The sequence below is a fragment of the Natator depressus genome, chromosome 8 (genome assembly GCF_965152275.1).
Source record: "Natator depressus isolate rNatDep1 chromosome 8, rNatDep2.hap1, whole genome shotgun sequence".
Lineage (NCBI taxonomy): Eukaryota > Metazoa > Chordata > Testudines > Cheloniidae > Natator > Natator depressus.
In genome coordinates this window covers 95,688,746-95,706,938 of record NC_134241.1, presented here as the reverse complement: position 1 = coordinate 95,706,938, position 18,193 = coordinate 95,688,746, and the positions used below count along the sequence as shown (strand labels likewise).

Genomic DNA, 18,193 nt, shown 5'->3' with positions numbered 1-18,193 from the left:
GCATTTTTTTATAGCCCCCACAGCTCTAGCCCCGTGAGCCCAAGTCAGCTGACATGGGCCAGCCATTGATGTTTGATTGCCAGGTATACACCCCCACAGGGCTTCAGTCTACTCTAACTTTGGCTCACTCTGCGATGCTAGCTTGGGTTGGAGCTTAGGCTGGAGCTCAGTCTCTGAGGGTGTGTTGACAGTAGAATAAAAGACCTGTGATTGGCCTGGGTCATCTGACTAAGGCTTGTGGTGCTTGCCCTGGAGCTTGGGTTCTGGGACGCTTCCCCCTTGTGGGGTCCCAGAGCTTGGGCTCTAGTCTGAGCCTAAACATCTACAGCCCCGCATCTTGAATCCCACGACTCAAGCTTTTGTAGAGCAGCAACAGCTACACTAATAATAATTAGTGCAAGGGTTCTCAAACTGGGGGTCAGGACCCCTGAGGGGGTCACAAAGTCATTACATGGGGGGTCATGAGCTGTCAACCTCCACCCCAAACCCTGCTTGCCTCCAGCATTTATAATGGTGTTAAATATATTTAATAGCGTGTTTAATTTATATGGGGGGGGTGTCACACTCAGAGGCTTGCGATGTGAAAGGGATCACCAGTACAAAAGTTTGAGACCCACTGAATTAGTGCTTTACAGATATTTAACAGTAGGATGAGGCATATTCCCTCTGTCACTACTAAAGCATTACAGAGGGAGAGATGGTTGGGAAAGAAATACATTTTGTTTGTTACCTTGTTGTCTCTTTGTAAAGAGTCATGATTCATCCTCAGATGGGAATGACTGTGTTTTTTTAAAACAAACCCCCAAACTGTACACTTTACTGCTTATATTTAATACATTTTAAATATACATTGTTATGTGAAAACATGATGGGGGTGGGGGGAGGAATTGATCCATCTTAGCTGGCAAGGGGGTTGGATATATTTTGTTTCTTAACTTTTTTGCAAGAAGAGTTAAGCTACTATGCAGGAGGTTAGACTGGATAATCCTATTGGTCCTTTCTTGCTTTATAGTCTATGAATCTAAATTCCTATTGCAGTATCATTATTCTTTAGATTTATTGGTTAGTGTCACAGTCTTAATGCTTGTTTGAGCTAGTTTTGTTGTGCACAATTAATCTAAGGAAGTTACACCAGCATACTAAGGAAGTTACACCAGTGTAAGATAAGGCCATGTTTTCTGCCAGCACAGTTATGTTGGTCAGTGGTATGAAAAGGTGTGACACCTGACTGACATAGCTGTGTTGGCAGAAGCCCCTAATGGAGGTGCAGGTTTATTGACAAAAACAGCAGTTTTACTGGTATAGTTTGTTCTGCTCTTGGGGATGTGTGGTGGAATAAGTTACACTAGTAAAAGTGCAGCTTTGCCAGAATACATGTGTCCACAATAGGAATGCTTTGCAAGTATAGTATTACAGTATTCCTATATGGGTAAAGATCTCCTGGTGTAGTCATGGACTAAGGGGTGTCTCTAAACTGAAAGTTATATACATTTTCAGTTTAGTTCATCCATTTGAAAGAGGTTTAAACTAATTCCCACTTCCCCTAAAAAGTTCCTCTTATTCTGGAATAAGAGTGACCACACAGGGAATTATACCCATATAATTAGTAAAATTGTCCTGTGTGGAGATCTTTCCTTCAACACAAATGTTTATAGACTGGGACGAATGTTTGGGGAGTCTTTACAAATATGTTAATACTTCAAATTAATTGTTAATCAACTAACTGAAGGTAAAAATTAGTGTAGACAAAGAGTTTGGTCTGAGATTTAAAAAAAATAAACAAAGTAACCACACTTTTTGCCCTTTAAGAGCACGTGTTGGAGACTGGAGTGGAAAATGTGGGTGTTGGCCTTGTAACTCGGTAGAATATGTATTTAGAAGATAGTAAACAGGATTAATTAAGGAAGTAATGAATATAGGTCATATGATGTTTATGGCCATGCTGAGATGTAATTTTTAAGTAGTTCTGAGGAAATTTACCTATTAAATGCTCTGTACATTCAAAACCAATAACAAATCTTACAAATTAAACCAGTTACTGACTCTTCTTTCCCTGCCAACCCATCAGGAGTAATACCACTGTCACATAAAGTTCCTCCCTCCCACCCCATACGTTCTCTCTAGCTCATCATCTTGAAAGCCTGGGAAAACAGATGGGCCTTGCAGAGTGTCCAGAAAGCTAACAGATTCAGGTTCTGTTATACCAAGGTAGGAAACTGGTTCCAAAATTGAGGGTCATTCACTGAAAACACTCTGCCAGCAGCCCACTTACAGTTATACCAGAGGTCTGTCTACTTCATTTCTTCAGCTGCCTGGGTATATCATGTCTGAAGAGCTTAAGTCTTTATAGGCTAAAAGAAACACCTTAGAATTAAAATGATTTGGAGTTTTGGAGGGGGAGTTTTAAAATGCAGTGCATTTTTTACATGAAAATCTAGTTTTTGGGGACTGGGAGTGAGACCGCTTCTAATATCCTTGTAATTTAAAGTTAAATATCTTTTAATTAAATCTTCATAAAGAGTAATTTAGTTATAGTGTTAGGCCTAAATTTCCAACTCTGCAAAATACAATTAGATCCGTGGTCAATGAACTAATGTACTGTTAAAATGTAGCTCTAGTTCACAATTTCAGATGTATGGTTATACTCTACTTCCCTTTGTTTCTCTGTTAGAAATACAGATCGTTAAGAACACTTGTTTTAAAATGTTGGGTGACTTTCAGGGCTTGTTTACATGGTGCTTTAGTGCATACTAGCTGGGGTGTAAATTCTAGTTCACACCAGCATTTTGCACACTTACTAGCCCATGTGGATCCTGCTGATGCATGCTGAAAGTTCCCTAGTACACATTAACATGGTATTAAGCCCTCACTTAGGCCTGGTCTACGCTACAGAGTTAGGTTCGGATAAGTACACTTGCATCAACCTAGTTATGCATAACCAATTTATTTGAGCATAAGCTTTCGTGAGCTACAGCTCACTTCTCACGAACGCTTATGCTCAAATAAATTGGTTAGTCTCTAAGGTGCCACAAGTACTCCTTTTCTTTTTGCGAATACAGACTAACACGGCTGTTACTCTGAAACTAGTTATGCATGTAGACTCTGCTTTCGGGTGCAACTATGTTCTGATGTGAATGTATCAGGGCACACCCCCTCTCCCACAAGTCCCACATCAAGAGCTCTTAAAGAAACCAAATGTAAGGTCACCTTTAATTTGAAATGGAGAGGAAAAGAACTTCTCTTTTTAGATAGGATGCTCAAGGTCCTCTGTACATATGTCTTATTAGGAAGAAAAAACTCTTACTGTTACAGTTGTGACTGCCCTTAAGTTTTTGACAGTATGGCCATTGAAAACAAAGAAGGGAATACGTGGTTTTTAGTAAATCTGTGTCTTTGGATCAACAGTACTGAATCAAGGTGGTTCTGCTGTGTTGGAAAGTTGGCATTTGTATCTTCTATTTTAAAAAGCACTGTGCTATTTATATTTATAACAAATGACAAACATGGAGCATATCCCCTTCTGTAATGGAGACCAAAATGAAGCAGCAGTCATAGGGCATTTGTGGTCAGAACAAACACATTTTGCTGTCAAAGTTGATATAGGTTCTCAGAAAGAGTTTAATGGAAAGATAAGGAGCTATCAATATTCTGGAAAAATCTTCAGAGCTTTTACACTGGTTCATCAAATAAAAGCTAATTATGCAAAGGCTACTTTTTATTTGTGCAGAAGATTTTATTTTTAAATAAGTCTGAGAAATGAGGGCTTGGAAAGGAGCAGATGAAGTCATTATTGAGGATAGTGAAGCTAGCTTTTCTGCTGGAGTAGGCTACACCAGCCTGACAGAAGATGTCAGATATACTGTTGGTTTAGTAAACAGTACATAGGTGTATGTGATTGTAGTTCACATTATGCTGTTTCAGAAGAAATTCAGGAAAAACATGGTTGAAGTTCTTGATAAAGTAATCCTCTTCATTAATTTTAAACTAATACAGGACTTGCTGGATGTAGGATTCTGTAGTTCAAGAATGCAAAGTGGCCCTTTGTAAACTCTCTCTAAATATTGAAACTTTATATGCGGCAAAACATTTTCTCGCTGTAATCAACAACTTATTAGGATAGGGTGGGAAGCAGAAGTTTTAAATATTCCTTTTTAAAAAAATTTTATTTTTATTTGTGGAGGTGAGAATTCTTTGCTGCCTGTGACAAACCTGCCCAAGATGCTCAGTTACATGCTTATAATCAGAGGAACTTGGATTGAAGGAGGCATTATGCTTCAGGCTGCCACGTTCATTTGGTTGCTTGTTAGATGCTGAAATCTATGCCATTTATTTTATTAACTTATAACGTACACTACTAATTAAAATTTAATTTTTCATAGTTTTTCATAGTTATTCATGCTTAAAAAAATCTATTAAAATAGTCATTCATTGTTTTTAAACAAAAGCTTTTAAAAAGCTAAAGAAAACTATTCTACTTTACAAGGCAAAACTACAGTCACTCTTGGTTGCATCAGTATAATGCTGTTGTGTATCTTGGGTAATAAATATATCACTCTTTCAGATGTACATCACAGAAGACACATGAGGTCTGCTTATCTCTTTGACTGCCTGCCTTGTGACTTATGTATATGAACTTGACAGGATGGAAAAGCACTGAGATTGAAGGGACTCTGTCAAGTAGTTTAGATAGATAATTTAGGTGGTGTATACAAAAGTCTAATCACACATTTCAATAAAAATGTTTACGTATATTTCTATATAAAACAGCTTTTGTTCAGATTTAAACAGTCCTAGGCAGTGTTTACAACTTGAACATGGCAGCACTATGTTAATGCATGAGAGCTGGAAAGTGAAATTAATTGGAAACAAAAGGGAAACTAGTTCATTTCCATTTTCCAAGTTGAGTGAAATGCAAAAACTTAACAGCATAAATAGAAAAGTAAAATTTTGAAAATTATTTCACTTCTAACTTCATGTGTTCGTAAACACAGGTAAAGACTCTATTACTTTTTAGCAGAAGATCTTGAACATGTCCATGTCCCTTTTAAGGAAAAGGACAGTACATTAGAAGATTAGAAATGCTTCTAGCTCTGATAAAATAGTTATAGGACATATCCCCATTGTCACATTACAACAGTAGAGAATTCCAGGAAGAGTCACTTTTTTTCCCCCAACACTTATTGAGGAACTTCATTAGAACACTGAAAACAGTATTGTCCCTAAAACTTTCCCAAGCTCCCTCCCATCTTGCCACAGATTTACAGAAGCAGTGCACACAACCTAATGCCCAACACTACGGGAATCAATGAAGTTCATGAAAGATGTGTGGTGTTACTGGTGTGTGTCTCTGTATAATTAATCCTAGTTAATGGATATTGTTGGATGCCCTTCTGGCATGAAGAATAAGCATTTTGAATGGAATCAGACTAGAGATGGGCTGAAGTTTTGATATTTGTATTTGAACTTCCCCTAAAATTCAGGGGTGTTTAGATCTAGGGTATTGGTCTGGGCTCATCTCTGATCACAGACTGTTTTTTAATCTGCAGCCCTATCTTCCCAATTTATTTCAGTTACTGGTCCATCAGCAAAGCCTAATAACATCATTGAACTTTAATCACTGATACACAGAAGTACTTAGCTTTTCTTGCAAAAAGAATGGAAAGGTGCCAAAAGCAATTAATATCACCAATGTTTTGCCTCTGTCAGATGTTGAAGCAGCAAATTACAAGCACTGGAGTTGACATGAGCAAGGGACTTTATATTAAATGGGAGTAGATTTCATATGCTGTTGATATGCTGATTCTTGATTGAAAATCAACAATCCTCATATGCTCTTCAATGTGTTAAGTAATTTTAGGATAAAGAGACAATTTCTTCCCCCTCTACTTTTAAAGAGAAGTGATTTTTAATTGATTAGCCAAAATTCTGTTCAGAAGACTTTCAGACATCCTTTATATATCATAAAGAAGCAAAAGAGTCTAGACAACCCATCTCCCCCCCCCATATCTTTGAGTACAGATGTAGCCAAAATTTATTGCTTACTGGTGATGTCCAACAAATCTTAGAAGAAAACTAGTTAATTAGCAATAAAGTGCAATAACAATACTTCAAAGCATTTTTGTAAATTCTAAGCACTACAAGTCCCCTGTGAGGCAAGTAAGAATTGTTTTCCTTTTACAGATGGGGAAACTGAGGCAGATCATTTTGAGTTACTAATCAAAGGTAGTAGAAGAAGTTTGTCTGAGTAGGAATTATAATTTAGAGTTTCTGGTTCCCAGCCCTGTGCTTGCAACTCTCAACTGTGTTAAACTAAAATATCTTTTAGCTGACTACATGGGATTGGTTAAAGATGGGACAAAGTATGGTGAAGTTCCTGAAAGTATGCAGTGTTACATGGAACAGTTCGTTTATAAAAAGATACATCTTAATGACTTAACCAAGAGGATTACATGAGGCAGATGAAGTAACAGAATGGAAGCCACATAAAGTAGAAATAAAAGACAAATATAGCCAGAACATTCAATTTAAAGGCAAAATAACATTGCTTTTGGAGTTTGAGATGTATCAAAAATTGACACTATTATTTTCAAAATAGCGAAGGGGAGCATGTACTAGTCACTCAGCATTCTTTGTTGTTAGTGTTGAGAATGATTCATAATGTTTGAGAGTCACTCCTTATGATGATGGAATCTGGTTGATTAAAAACAGTAGACAGTTATTGGGCACTGGAAGACTGAACAGAAAAACTATATTAAAAGATTAAGATTATGTATTATTAAGAGAAGTTCAGAGGTTTCTCATGATTATTCCCTGTCTTGCCGTTTGTACTGATATACCCAAGCATATGTTTTGCAATACCGTAGCACTATGTGCAGGATAAAGATAAAATTAAACAGTTAGGGCTAGTTTGGTTAAGGAAGAGAGAGGGGGTGTGTGTGTGTGTGTGTGTGTGTGTTGTAAAGGAGGACCTTGACTAGCGAGTAGAAGGAAGACCTTGAAAATACTGAGTTATAAGGACAGAAGGAATAAAGCAGAGAGAATGTCTGTCTGGTTCAAAGAATACTAATGAGATAAGGGAAAGCTTTTTTAAAGCCTCTGACAACTGGGGTGGCTGCGGATAGTTTTAAATAAGACAAAAAGAATCTGTCTTAAAATGAGTTACCATGACCCTTCCCAACCCACATACCAGCACTGAAGCCTCTGGGAACCAAGGTGCAATGGAAAAACCGTTGGTCAGCAAGAAGGAGGGGAGCAAAGGCCTTGAAAGGAAAGGCAGTTGTAAATCTTATCTGGATTAAGACTGGAAATACGGGTGAACTGTCTTAAATTGGTTTTTAGCTGAAGTTAGTAACTGGCAATAATATCACTTGTTTGTTGAAGGGTATAAAAAGTAAACTCTTAAAGTGTTCATTGTTAATACCTGCCTGATCATGTTGAAGCCAACCAGTATAGGTCTAAGCATTCCAGGTTTAGCTTGTTTGTAAGTATCTTGATCAAATGCTTATAAACTTTGCTACTGTTTGGATGTAGTAAATTGCTTATTATTTAGGCTTTTTAGGCATGTTTAGCGCAATTGTATAAATACCATTTGGCCTTTGGATTTAATAAAGGAATTTAGGGTTAAATTAATGTCATGGTAATACTCTGCAATAATAATAATAATTCCAATACAAGGTGAAAAAATGTTGGCTATGATTTAAAAGAAGACTATAAAAATTGTCACTTGGTCCCAGCTTTGTACAGTAATGAACAGATCTTCAGTCCTTTTTAATCTTGTACTTAAATACCGTTTGTCATTTATCAGTTTGTTTTAATAGAATGTTGCCCCTTACTTTGAGGTTATTTTAAACTTGCAGCTCTTCATTTCTCATAAGTTTGAAGCAGCATGGGTTGATTTAAATCCGCAATCAGGAAATCTTGTTTTAAAGCATTTATTTTAATCTCGTTTTGCATTTGTACTTTTTTGTAATTTTCCTAAAGAAAATTTAAGTCTCATTGGTTGGTATAACTATTAAAACGTGTTGACTTGCATCTAAATATAGCCTTTACTCTAAATTTTGAATAAATTTTTGCTAATCAGGAGGACACACTGACTGCTTTAATGCGTAGATAGATCTAGCTCCACATACATTATTCAGATTCTTAATTTTTACATTTTTTATCACATTAGGAAATGGTGAATGATGCATTTCTTATTCACTAGATAATTTTCTGCTTTTGGTTTGTGTCAAGCTGCATTTGGATGGAAATTGGGATTAAACTAAAAATAAACATTTTTAAAATTATTTGTATTAGTTAAATATAACTGCCTTAAATATGCTCGTTACATAAGAAACAAGTTTGTCAATACATATTTTTCTTTTAGAACAAACTGATTATAAAACAAAGGTAGTGTTAAGTATAATTAGGGAATTATCTGCATCCTTGGGTCAGATTTTCAAAGGTATTTTGGCATCTAATCTCCTTCCGGATTTTAGAATTAGTAGATCTCATTGTCACCTACCTGGTTTTTATTTATATATTGGAAGAGGAAAACAAGCTTTCCTGCTTTCTCAGATGCCAAGTAGTTTCTCAACTTTGAATGAACTAATCCAAACTAATAAAGTATTCCCTCTGCATCTGCTGCTAAACTAAAAGTGGTGAAGGCAAAAGCTTTTGTACAGAACAGAAGTTGAAAGTACATGCATTTGTGAAATGTCAACGTTTGCTCCATTATAAAGATTGAGAATAATATAGATACTTAATGGAGTGCATGAAATTGTAACACATTTATAAAACTTGAGTTGACCTTCACAGTTAAAGATGTTTTCCTCACGAGTTTGTATATATTTAAAAAAGCAACACTGATTAAAAATTTGGAGAGCTCATTATTGCAGTGTATTATTTTTTGTTGTTTATTTAAATGATTTTAAGATTATATGATGTTTAGGCATTAACATTGGTTGTTATAATTTCACATTTTAAATTTAAACAGATTTATTTATAAAAAGAAATATATTTAAATTAAAAATCTGATTTTTTAAAAATGAATTATTCTGTTTTAATCCACTTTACCATAAACTAATCAGCACTTCAGATTTGCACTTAAGCAGATGATATACCAGTATCCAACAAAAGCATAGTTTCTACACCAGACTCGCATCATGGTGGGAGCTTGGTGTTTCTTTTGAATATAATGCTTTTTAAACATCCTCTCTTTTGTTTGGAATAGGGGAATGAAAACATACTGCATTATGATGATGTTGCTGTTCCATTAAATTACTGTAGGATCATATTTAATATATTAACTACATCTAAAAGGATGTTTTTCTTTGGATGCAAAGTGAGAGATTTAATAGTTAAAATTGAATCTATGATAATAGGGCAGGGGTGGCCACCCTGAGCCTGAGAAGGAGCCAGAATTTACCAATGTACATTGCCAAAGAGCCACAGTAATATGTCAGCAGCTCCCCATAAGCTCCCCCGCTCCCAGTGCCTTCCACCCACCGGCAGCCCCGCGGATCAGTACCTCCCCCTCCCTTCCCCCACCTCCTGATCACCTCCTGTTTCGTGGTATGCAGGAGGCTCTGGGGGAGAGGGGGACAAGCGAGGGCACGGCAGGCTCAGAGGAGGGGCCAGAAAGGGGTGGAATGGGGGCAGGGCCTGTGGCAGAGCCAGGAGTCGAGCAGTGAGCAGCCCCTGGCACATTGGAAAGTTGGTGTCTGTAGCTCCAGCCCCGGAGTCGGTGCCTATGCAAGGAGCCGCATATTAACTTCTGAAGAGCCGCATGTGGCTCAAGAGCCACAGGTTGGCCACCCTTGTAATAGGGTGTCCCCTCAGCAGATTTTGTAATGCTACCCTTTCTTTTAGTGATGAGGATTGTGCTAACAAAACACTGACTGGAACCAAAATACTATGTTTATAAATGGGCTTGATCATTCATGGCCAATATTTTTGATTTAACTCTAATGTCTCAGTAATTTGGTTGTGTTTTGCTTATGACAGGAGGAGGCATCTCCATATACTTTACTTGATATCTGCTTGAATTTTCTGACTGCTGACCTAGAGAAGTTTTGTACAGAAAGGCAAGATGGAACACTGTGCTTGCAGGAGCCTGGAATATTTCCACAAGAAGTGGCTGATCGACTGCTGCAGACTATGGCATTTCACGGTAAAATCTTTATTTTTGAAGGCAGTAGCTGTAGGTTTTCCACTAGAATATGACATTGCAGCCCCTACTTTATAATCTAGTAGAATCTGGCACTGGAGCCACATGAACCCTCTTCCTTAATCTCCAATGAAGAATTTTTGCTCTTCTGGCTTTCTTACAACTTCTGCTGAATGCATCATGAATGGATAGATAGCTGCCCTCGTGGATAAAATGTCCTTTGTCCCATGTTTATGACCTCAGTTTAATGTTTCTTTTCAATTAGATGTCAGCACTTTTCGCTGCGGTTCTTATTTCTGTCAGTTCATCAGATTCCTTTAATCCTCTCTCTTTCTGGAGATGCTCAGATATTTAATTAGAAAGTTAATAGTATCTTTCATGGAGTAATTAACTGAAGTCTGTCTGTTCCACCCTGCATCTGCATAATTACATCTAAAATCACCTGGCTATAACACCTTCATTCATTTCATTTTACACAGTAAGCAGTGTGCGTAAAATGTATTTCCTTGCTGAAAAGACAAACCAAACCAGGGAATGCACTACGAAAAACTGTCAAAACCATTATTTTCTTCTTCTAACTATATATTAAGTGCAGGTCTAATGGAATGGAACTGAGCTCTTGAAAGCTTCCTGTAAAGCAATAAGCATGCTTCTGGAATTATACAAATAAGAAATCTCTGAACTCCTTCCAATCAGTCAATATATTTCAGGTAATAAGGGCCCTTGAAGTAAACATGATATTTGGGTTATGGTCTCACCAGGGTGTTGCAGGGGACTGTGGCCTTCCGACGTCTGCATATGTAGTTCAAAACTGGATTGTCCTCTTCCTTTTTATTTATTTATTCTTTTTACTGCCATGTTACACTGCACATGCTACCAAATTTGTTGTTCTGTCGCTTCCTCATCTCCCACCATATCCCCCTTCATTTCCCACAGATGTCTTTTTCACATTGAATCTCTTTCTGAGCAACTGCTACATTCTGAGCATGAGGAATGCATAAAAGAGCTTTGTTAGCTTTGTTTAGTGTATTGGTCCCACTTGCAAAGGTAACAGAGTTCTGCTTTTCTGTTTTGTTTTTTATTTTGTTTAAATAGTTAAAGCAGGTTGGAAACTGGTTCTTAATTTCTAATATCAGACTCCAGGCCTTCAATATGGACCGGCCAGGAAATGGAGGGTGGGAGGAATCTCAGCAAAATGTTTTGAATTTTTGTCAAATTTCTAACCAGTTCTCATAAGTTTGTGGTAGGTCCATATAAATGCAGGTTTTAATCTAAAATGTCCATCTCAAACATAATTCAAGGTTTTTTTAAAGACAGGTTAATTACCAGTTGAAATTTTCAGCTTTATACGAAGCAGACTAGGTTTTGTATATGTTGTATTATAACTAGGGGTCTGCTTAAATTATGGCAAAATTACGCATTAACACATCTGTGAAATTTGCTATTTATGCCGTGATCAACCCGTGAAAAATATGTGATTTCTCTGCAGTGTTTCTCAAACTAGGGGCCCAGACCCAAAAGGGGGTCAGTCACAAGCCTGTTAGGGTGTCGCAGTTTTGCCACTCTTACTTCTTCACTACTGCTGGCAGCAGTGCTTCCTGAAGCTGGGTGGCGGGATGGAAATACCATGCCACTCTTACTTCTCCGCTGCTGCTGGTAGGCAGCACTGCCTTCAGAGCTGACCACTTGGCCAGCAGTTGCCACTCTCCCACCATCCAGGTCTGAAGGCAGAGTGCAGAGTGGTGGCTGCTGGCCGGGTGTCCAGCTCTGAAGGTAGTGCTGCCTGCTAGCAACAGTGGAGAAAGAAGGGTGGCATGCCATCCTTACTTCTGTGCTGCAGCAGCACTGCCTTAAGAGCTGGGCAGCCAGAGACCAGATTTCATGGGGGAGACCAGATTTCATGGTCTGAGATGATTTTCATGACTGTGCATTTGGTAGACCCCTAATTATAACTACATTGACTGCAAACAGTAAACTGAACCAGTTATTCTTGTTAACCCTTGTCGTTTTTCCCCCATAGGTTTCAAAAAAATCTGTAATATAACATAAACTTACTGCTGTTTTTCAACAGGGCTGCTGAATGATGGAACTGTGGGCATCTTCCGAGGCAACCAGATGCGCTTGAAACGAGCTTGTATCCGGAAAGCAAAAATCTCTGCAGTGGCTTTCCGGAAAGCATTTTGCCATCACAAGCTGGTAGAACTTGATGCTACGGGGGTGAATGCAGATATTACAATCACAGATATCATAAGTGGACTTGGCAGCAATAAATGGATTCAACAAAACCTTCAGTGCCTTGTGCTGAACTCATTAACTCTCTCCTTGGAAGACCCATATGAAAGATGCTTCAGTCAGTTGTCTGGTCTTCGTGCTTTGAGCATTACCAATGTTCTGTTCTACAATGAAGACTTAGCAGATGTTGCATCACTTCCAAGGTTAGAAAGTCTAGATATATCCAATACCTCTGTCACTGACATAACTGCACTCCTCACCTGCAAGGATCAACTTAAGTCTCTGACCATGCACCACCTGAAATGCTTGAAAATGACGACCACACAGATTTTGGATGTTCTAAGAGAACTAAAATATCTGAATCATCTTGATATTTCAGATGACAAACAATTCACATCAGATATAGCACTTCGTTTACTAGAACAGAAAGATATCCTACCTAACCTTGTGTCTTTGGACATTTCTGGAAGAAAGCATGTTACAGATGAAGCTGTAGAAGCATTTATTCAGCAACGGCCAACAATGCAGTTTGTGGGACTGCTAGCTACTGATGCTGGCTACTCAGAATTCCTTACAGGAGAAGGAAACTTAAAGGTTTGACTTTTTAAGTTTAAGTCTATTTAAGGTTGTGACAACAAATGTGGTTCTTCCAGAATGAAATTATAGGTTCACCTCCCATCATAGTATTTTTATCCATTAATGGCAATTGCTAATAACTGTGGCTTAGGCCTTCATGTAACTGTCCTGGAGCCAAAATTTGGGTCATATTTAGTGTAAAATTGTCTATTTTTCCATACCAGTCAATGAGTCTTGAAGTACTGCTTTAAGATATCAAACCTATCGGAACAGGATGTTCGCAATGGATAGTCTGAAACTATTTATTGGCATAATAAACTCTGGTTCCTCGGCATGACCTCTAGCGTAAAGCATCAATATTTCAGAGCCTGATTCATATTGATGCATTGGCATTTGAATACAGCTTTGAGCAGTTCTACTTAACACAGTAGATGCAATAAAACTTTATATTCAGGAACTGCTTTTGTACTCCAGCTCAACATCTGTTTTTCAGATTGATGTTTCTGCCTGTCACCCGGCCCTTTTATTACATCAGATGTGAGCCTCACCTCTGCCCCCTCTTTTCTGGATAGGGCATCGGCTACCTTGTTCTCAAACCCCTGAATATGTTTAATACCCCTGCAAAGCTGCAGTGTAGAATCTGGAGTTGGTTCATTTTGTTCTCTGGAACCATATTAATGGTGAGTGATCCGTTAACAGCCTGAACCACCTGTTGGAAGGATCTGGGCTGTTTTACACCCCACACTATAGCGTAACATTCCTTTTCTAGTACCGGGTAATTCTGTTCAGTGAGAGACAGGTTTTTGCTCAGCACTGCAATGGGGTGTTTCTTCCTGGTCTGCATCAGTACATCTCCTAGGCTTGTGTTGGATGCATCAGTTCAATTCAATTCAAATACTTTCTTAAAATCTGGACTGGCCAAAATGGGTGTGCATCTCCCCCTTGATCTGTTTCCTCATTGTCCCTATAGCCCTGTAAGCCCTTCTGTTTACTAGGTGTGCATCACTGGTGTTAATGTGGTGGTCTCTCTGGTAAGTGAAACCAGGTTTGTTAGAAAATACCATTTTTTGACTTTGTAACACAGCCATTACTTCTCTCCCTTTATTTTTTTTACGGGGATTAGCTCTTAACTTAATTAATGCTCTCTAAAGGGTTCTCTCCGTTACTTTCAGACATTAAGTCTAAGAGAGGCAATACTTTGTGTTCCTCATCTGCATAGCATATCATGTTGACTATAGCATCTCCGTTATGGTGAGCTTTCACTCTGTTAATATGTACAGTTGTGATAAATCCTGACTATAGGGTTTCTGTACTTGATAAGTGAGTTCATTTAGTTTCTCTGTAGCCTCAAAGGGACCTTCCCATGAGAGTATTTCATGCTTTTTGTAGGGGCAAATACCAAAACACCTAGATTAAAGCTCTTTCACTTGTCTTCTTGTCATAGCATGCTTTTTGTATAGCTTGGCTTTCTTCAATATTATGCTATACCAGCTCCATAATGGTTTTAGCTCTGCCATGAATTTAGATACAAATTCAGTTATATTGAAATGTCTGCTAATATGTGTGAGCAGCTGATTTTTGTACTGATACCACTTAAGAATAAACAGTAGGCACCCACTGTAATTTCCTGTGAGATCAGAACAGTTGTATAACAGTACAGTAAAACTTCTCTATGAAATATCTTGCGAAGATAAACTGATAACCCTAGGTAATATAGCATGTGAAACAGACATGAAGCTGGACATGAGTTCCAAATGGTGTGGGTTTTTTTACTCGCAAAATGCATCATAGTTTAGTGATGATCAACACTGTATTTTATCAATAGGGGAAGTAAAAACATGACAACCGCATCTCTCAGAACAGTGTAGTATGAAAGATTATTTCCTGGTCTGGCAGCAAGATATGAGAGATTAGTTTGGCCCAAGCAATATGGTATGCAGAACATTGATTGATTGTGGACTTGTTCACTGTAAACTATTTTAAATAAACACATTAAATGAAAAGTCTCCTGGCAACATGTATCCCTTCAGATATTCTGAGGTGAATTAACTAAACTTTTTTTTAATGTGTATAACAATTCACCAGCTGCAGTCAGTGAACCATTTACTTGCCCGTAGGAAACACATGAAGTACCATAGCATATTGCTTCTGAATAAAGAGATTTAAAAAGCAATGGCATTAGATAATGGGAGTGCTCACTGTAACAGGGGTGAAAAAGATACCAGGTGAGCAAGGGAAAGTTTTTAAAGGTACTCTCCAAAGCCTAAGTTCTTTTGTCTTGACTGCAAATAAATAAATAAATAAAAAAGTGTGTTCTTAACCTGAGTTTTATGAACTCATAGAAGTGTAGGACTGGAACGGATCTCAATAGGTTATCTCGTCCAGTCCCCTTCCTTCAAGGTAGGACTAAGTAATAACTAGACCAGGGGTTCTCAAACTTCATTGCACTGCAACCCCCTTCTGACAACAAAAATTACTACAAAACCCAGAAGGGGGGACCGAAGCCTGAGCCCGCCGAGCTCCACTGCCAAAAGCCTGAGAACTGTCATCCAGGCTGAAGCCCTTGGGCTTTAGTTTTGGCCCTGTGCACTGGGTCTCAGGCTTTGGCCCTGGGCAGTGAGGCTCAGGCTTTGGCTTCTGCCTTGGGTGGTGGGGCTCAAGCTTCATCCCTGGGCCCCAGCAAGTCTAACTCCAGCCCTGGTGATCCCATTAAATGGGGTCACAACCCACTTTGGGGTCCTGACCCACAGTTTGAGAACCGCTGAACTAAACCATTCCTGACAGATATTTGTCTAACCTGCTCTTGAAACCTCCAATGACAGAGATTCCACAACCTTCTGAGGCAATTTGTTCCAGTGCTTAAGTTAATTAACTCAAGGTAAATTCTAGTGAAGGCAATTTTGATTTTTCACACAGTGGATTTGATTGAAATCAAATTGATTTAAATCATGATTTAAATCACTAGTCAGGAAGACTTGATTTAATCATGGTTTGCTACATAAAAATACATTCTTGTTGGTTGTTATAACCTTAATACATATTTTTCACAACTCAGTGATAGATGTAGGTTTCATTTTTAGAAGGTACACACGATACATTTTTAAACAGTGATTTATTTTGAAAACTTTTCAGATTAGTTTTACAGCTACACCTCTACCCTGATATAACATGAATTTGGATATAACGCGGTAAAGCAGTGCTCCGGTGGGGGGCGGGACTGCGCGCTCTGGTGGATCAAAGCAAGTTCGATATAACGCAGTTTCACCTATAACGCGGTAAGATTTTTTGGCTCCCGAGGACAGCGTTATAGTGGGGTAGAGGTGTGTTATCAGAAAATGAATGATTGTTTGGTTATTTCATTTACCAAAGGTAATTGAAGCAGATATTTATGAAGTCATTGGGAGGTGAACTATCTCTAATTCAACAGGTTAATCATTAATATTTGGAGGATTTCCTTGCCATGTTGTATTAGGAGGAGAACATCACCAGACAGACGTTTAAATTGTTTTATTTAACTAAAACAACAACGTTAGGTATTCTGGATTTTTTTCTTCAACAGCAAACACATGCTTTTTTGTTAAAATATTATATGTACTCCGCTTCTCACATTTATCTCCAGACTTCTTGTCCGGATCTATTCCGCCCCCAACTATCTTCTATTCATTCAACTTTTTGAAACTTTGCACTTCTAGAGAGAGGTAAGGGATTGACTCTGTGTACAAATTTGCAGAGGGACAATAGGGCTGAGGTCTGTTATTTCTCACCTCTATATATTTATTTATTTAAAAATATTGTTGCTGTTAACAAGCATGTTACCTCTGGAGACACAAATCCACAGTTTGAGAACTGCAAAACTAAGCATCTCTGGTGGTATCTCCTAGGCTGAGCATTGAGTCCCATTGGGTAGATAGAAAGATTAACCTAAATAATCTATACAGAAGCCTGTAGACCCCCATAAAATTGGGTCCCTAATCCATGAAATATTGGAACTCATTTACAAAACTTTTCTTAAACATTACATGAATATATTGTCTCATACTATAGAATTAGAAGTTATAATCCCTATTCCATGATGAGATATCTTTAAGCTATAATGTATCTTAATGAAAACTATCTTTAGATAGGTTTTTTCCCTCAAAAAGCATTTTATAAAAAAGAATCCAATTTAAATAAAAACATCCAATTTTTTTTTAAATCATTGATTTTTATCCACCCTAATTTTTCACATGAGTTAGCAAGTTGAGTTAGTCTAGGCTTTAAGAATACATTTCTTTTTTTTTTTCTTTTTTTTTTTTTTTAAGTGAATATAGGACCTATGATACTTCTCGTTAATAGAGTTCTGGGAAGCTATAGCTACTGATTGAACTAATTAGTAACCTGCAAAAAACAGGGAAGCTTTCTCTCATTGGTGTGGCTGAATCAAAGCACCTCCTCCAGCTGAGAAAATTGCATCAAGTATATTGCTTCAGCAGCAGTGTGTGCCCATTTATGACGGATCATGCAGCTGTGAATCTTGCTTATAAGGCAAAAATTGACACAAGCAACATTAATTGGTTATGGAGTGACACGCCTCCTGCCTGATTGGTTACAGGGAGCTCTGGTCAAAGATTGGATTGAAGCTGAGTTTTGGTTTATTCTTAGGGCCTTACCAAATTCACAGCCATGAAAAATGCGTCACAGACTGTGAAATCTGGTCTCCCCCTTTTGTGTACTTTTACCCTATACTATGCAGATTTCACGCGGCAAACCAGCGTTTTTCAAACTGGGGTCCTGACCCAAAAGAGGGCTGTGGAGCGGGGTCACAAGGTTATTGTAGGGTGGATGCAGTATTGCCACCCTTACTTCTGTGCTGCCTTCAGAGCTGGGTGGCCGGAGAGTGGTGACTGCTGTCCAGGCATCCAGCTCTGAAGGCAGCACCCTGCCAGAAGCAGTGCAGAAGTAAGAGTGGCAGTACCATACAATGCCACCCTTACTTCCATCCTGCTGCCTTCAGAGTTGGGTCAGGACCCCTACAGTTACAACACCATGAAATTTCAGATTTAAATATCTGAAATCATGAAATTTACGATTTTTAAAAATCCTATGACCATGAAATTGACCAAAATGGACTGCGAATTTGGTAGGGCCCTATTTATACTGTACAATGTTACCTTATTTCGATGGGGAATGTTAAAGTGTGTCTAGTCCTGGGCTACTGCAGGCAGATCACATATGAGGTAGATGAAATATTAAAAAAGC

At 38.2% G+C, this 18,193-nt stretch overlaps 1 protein-coding gene across 3 annotated transcripts in view; it reads left to right on the top strand.

Annotated features, from left to right (window-relative positions):
- The window catches only part of LOC141992520 (protein zyg-11 homolog B), a 40,268-nt gene that overhangs the window by 1,522 nt on the left and 20,553 nt on the right, over positions 1–18,193 (top strand). For 2 of the 3 annotated variants that reach the window (XM_074961724.1, XM_074961723.1), the window contains exons 2-3: positions 9,985–10,150; positions 12,219–12,973. In XM_074961724.1, coding sequence (XP_074817825.1) covers positions 9,985–10,150; positions 12,219–12,973 — 921 coding nt within the window. Of the gene's footprint in view, positions 1–9,984; positions 10,151–10,742; positions 10,858–12,218; positions 12,974–18,193 lie in introns of those variants that run through there. The other variant, XM_074961725.1, reaches the window with a different exon arrangement.